We start from the raw sequence: 3566 nt of genomic DNA, 5'->3' as shown, positions 1-3566 counted from the left end.
ATTACATATTGAGATTATGTATAGGGGACGAGAAGATAAATTTACACGGAAAGTTCGAATCTGGACATAGTATTATGAAGATTGAGACACGGTTATACCAATAGCTTGTTACCATTTATCCATTAATTTAATAAAGTGATTAACTCTCCAAAAATATGAAAATTATGCGCAGCTAATCTTTCATTTTGTTTGAGGCGAAGAAGAGGAGGAAATTGTGAAAATTGTTGTCTAATATGGTCAAGATGAAGTATCATATCATATACAATCCGGCAAAGTTTCGACAGTTTTAAGGGCCTTACTTATCGGACATCATTTCTTTACAATAAAGCCCCCCCAAAAGTAAACAGGCTTAAAGCAGACGCAAAAATAAGGCTAAACTACTCAACTGGGATACCCTCGGATGAAACTGCTGTCACCGCTGACGTCACACTGGACAGTTACAAAAAAAACAAGTGGCAACCAGAATTCTAAAAACCAAAAAACCGGAAAGAGATTTTGTTGTTCTATTCTTCTTTGTATAATTAGTGATCAGTGGGTTCCATGGGATTGTGAGACAGTGCAAGTAACAAAGACTAGCCACGTCGAATCCCCGTGAAGTAGTTGAAGTCATGATGCTGGACCCTAAGTTGCTTTAGCCACGAATCTGCCACGCTTAAAAGCGACACTAGCCTTTCTTGGTCCCGTCCTGAATTGCCCGAGGCCCACACTTCCCCTTGCATCTTGTATGTGGCCATCCCGAATGGTGGAAGGGAGATGCACTCCCCTTCCTTTCCCTTCCTTTCGCCACCCTCAATCTCATTCTCCGGGTCCATATCTGCACCCAGAATATTCATTATCAGCACCCAAACTACCACATGCATATATAAAACAAGCATTCTTCATTACTGTAATGAATATTTTAACCAATGATAAAGAAGGGGATTTTAACAAAAGCTAAAAGGAAGGAACAACCTTGGAAAGAAGATGATAGAGTGTGGTAAGTAAGGAAGCATGTGGACAAGTCCTTTATGGTCCTTCCCATGGGAATGTGATATATTGGGTACCTGACATTATCAAAACATCAACCAATAAGCCTTTTTCAATCATCAAAAACTATAGTCTTGTTCTTCTCTTTTAATTTTCTTGAAATATTTATCCATATTGAGCACTGACTTAACCTGTATGTAACAATCATTTTCGAATCCAGGTATACTAGACTAGAAATTAGAAACGATAACAAAGAGGGGGATTTTATAAAAGTTGCTCTAATGTTGCATAATTTTTGCCGTTCAATTTATCTGATTATAAATAGCTTGTCGTGTGTGCATTTGATAGTGAAAGAGAGGAAGAAAGAGACCAGGCAACTGCCATCCAACTAGCTGGAGAAAGATCAACGCTCCTCAATGACATCAAACCTGGGTATCTTCCAGATAATCCATTAATCTGTAAAAGCAACAAAACCCACAAGCTTTCATAATGAATAAACAAAATTTACCCTAAAATAATAAAGGTCGCAATCATCCCAAATTTTTAAAACCACAAAACCTGAAACTTAATTGTTAAAGTTGAATGACAATTTCAGAGGAAAAGCAACAACTTATGCTCAGGGATGGATGATAAAGGAAGAAAGATTGTGACCATGGCCAAGAAAGAAAGCAAAAGAATTTTCATGTTCAAAGGTCAAAAAAGGTTTCTTTTTTTTTTTTACACCTTTAAAAAGATACTTATATTCTGCCAAATTCACGGCTGTTTTTTCAATCGAACAATCAGGAAATGACAGAAAGGCAGATAAATTGCAAAATCAAAGGGAAGAGAGAATGTAACCGGAAAAAAGGAGAAAGTAAGACCAAGAGAAAAAGTACCTTATCCATGAGGGGCACTCTACCATAAGGAGCCGATCTCTCGAAATACTGAAAGTAAAGGTAACCCAACCTATTGTTGAGGTGGCAAAGGCTGTCTTGCTCGGACCCTCCCTCCTCCGATGAGCATCCCTCCCATCTCCATAACTTGTCACTCTCGCTCTCTTCACTGCTTGAATCACTGAAGGAATCCCTCTCGCCGTCACCTGATTCTGTCTCTTCCCTAATTGTATTATGTAGATCATGGTGTTAAACTGTTCAATTGTATACTTCAAGAGGGGAATTAAAAAGAAAAGAAAAGGGAATTACCTAAAGCTGTTGACAGAAGGATTGCTGGTAAAGATTTGAATGGCAGAGAGGTAAGGAACAAAGTACTGGACTAAGGTTTCGCTGTCGTTTAACACAATGGGAATTCCAGCTCCATACGCACTCCATTCATCAAAACAATCCCAAAGATCAGATAATGTGAAATATTCAACCTTTTCTCTCTCCCAAGGGTGCCATAAGCGATTAAGGTTACTAATCTCGCTCTGCAAAAATAAACAACTCATAATCATAATCACAATCACAGTATGAACCCATAATTAAGATAATGAAAACTACCTTGGGAAGGAATTGGGATTTGAGGGTTGGTGTAGTGCAATGAAGAAAGCAGTCGAGGTTTGATCGCGTAAAAGCTGTGTCGAAAATCATGACTCCAACAAGAAAAACAGAGCAAGTAACGAAGAAGGCGAAAGGGGAGTACAATCAAATCTGTGCCTGAAGAGAAATCCCGAATGGTGACGTTTGGAGATTTTATGTAGACAGAATAAAAGGAGAGAAGATAAATAAATATCTTTCAATTCGACCAAGTCTTTGTTGGTAATTGACAATGTTGTCTAATTCAACTCTTTCCCCGTCATGCCAAACGCAAAGCTATGGTGAATGTACGAAACAACAAGCCAAAATAAAAGGGATTTCCACCTCCCCCTTTTTTTTTCTTTCAACTTAAAGAAACCTCAACCCTCTACCCTGCTTTGATCAACGATGAAGAAACCCACAACAAAAAACTAGCCCAAATTAAGCCGAAAACGCCAACTATGAAAAACAAAGAAAGTCCGAGAGAACGATGGGAAAAAAATATTGGGAAAGTTTGTAAATAACAGGAGGGGAAAATTTTCAACCGAGACAAATGATTTCTGGGTAGAAGATTTGATGGGTTCGAGTCTTTTAAGTTGCATACAGATGGATTTTTAAATTAAAAAAAGAAAAGAAAAAACTTTTCGGGAATGGAAGAGCAGAGCACAAATAAAGTCATATGCAAAATTATATTATATATGTAAAAGAAAAAGTTAATTAACACACTATCTTTCTTAAGTTTAGTAACAATAAAGCATTAAATATAATAAACTTTTTAAGGTGATAATTAAATCTTCTTTAATTAGTATCTATGAATATCAGTTAAGTAAATCCCAATAAATATACCATCAAAATTAATGTTTTTTTTTTCGCATAATTTCTTATTTAACCCTTTACTTTTATAAAAAAATCTTTTATTTTTTTTATTTTTTCGTCTCTTTTAATCCCTAAACACATGTTATTTGTCAAATCACATAGATAAAAAAGCTAATATTTGTTAATTTTATTGGCGTAACATGCACGTGAATTACCACATTAGCAATTAATTAATTCTTTTTAATATTTAAATATTCAAATTAATTCAAAAAATATTTAATAAATTATTAACAT

At 35.7% G+C, this 3566-nt stretch overlaps 1 protein-coding gene across 1 annotated transcript; it reads right to left on the bottom strand.

The window, feature by feature from the left end:
- Positions 1-212: 212 nt before the first annotated feature.
- On the bottom strand, positions 213-3118 carry LOC107946155 (uncharacterized). The gene is made up of 6 exons (XM_016880378.2): positions 2442-3118; positions 2148-2368; positions 1842-2061; positions 1337-1422; positions 952-1043; positions 213-814 (listed from the first exon to the last, which is right to left on the bottom strand). Exons 1-6 carry the CDS (start codon positions 2529-2531, stop codon positions 573-575), a joined length of 951 nt encoding a protein of 316 aa, XP_016735867.1. The 5' UTR covers positions 2532-3118; the 3' UTR covers positions 213-572.
- Positions 3119-3566: the final 448 nt, after the last annotated feature.

The sequence above is a fragment of the Gossypium hirsutum genome, chromosome D12 (assembly GCF_007990345.1).
Source record: "Gossypium hirsutum isolate 1008001.06 chromosome D12, Gossypium_hirsutum_v2.1, whole genome shotgun sequence".
NCBI lineage: Eukaryota > Viridiplantae > Streptophyta > Magnoliopsida > Malvales > Malvaceae > Gossypium > Gossypium hirsutum.
The sequence above is the reverse complement of the archived record's forward strand: the minus strand, read 5'-3'. Positions and strand labels throughout refer to the sequence as shown.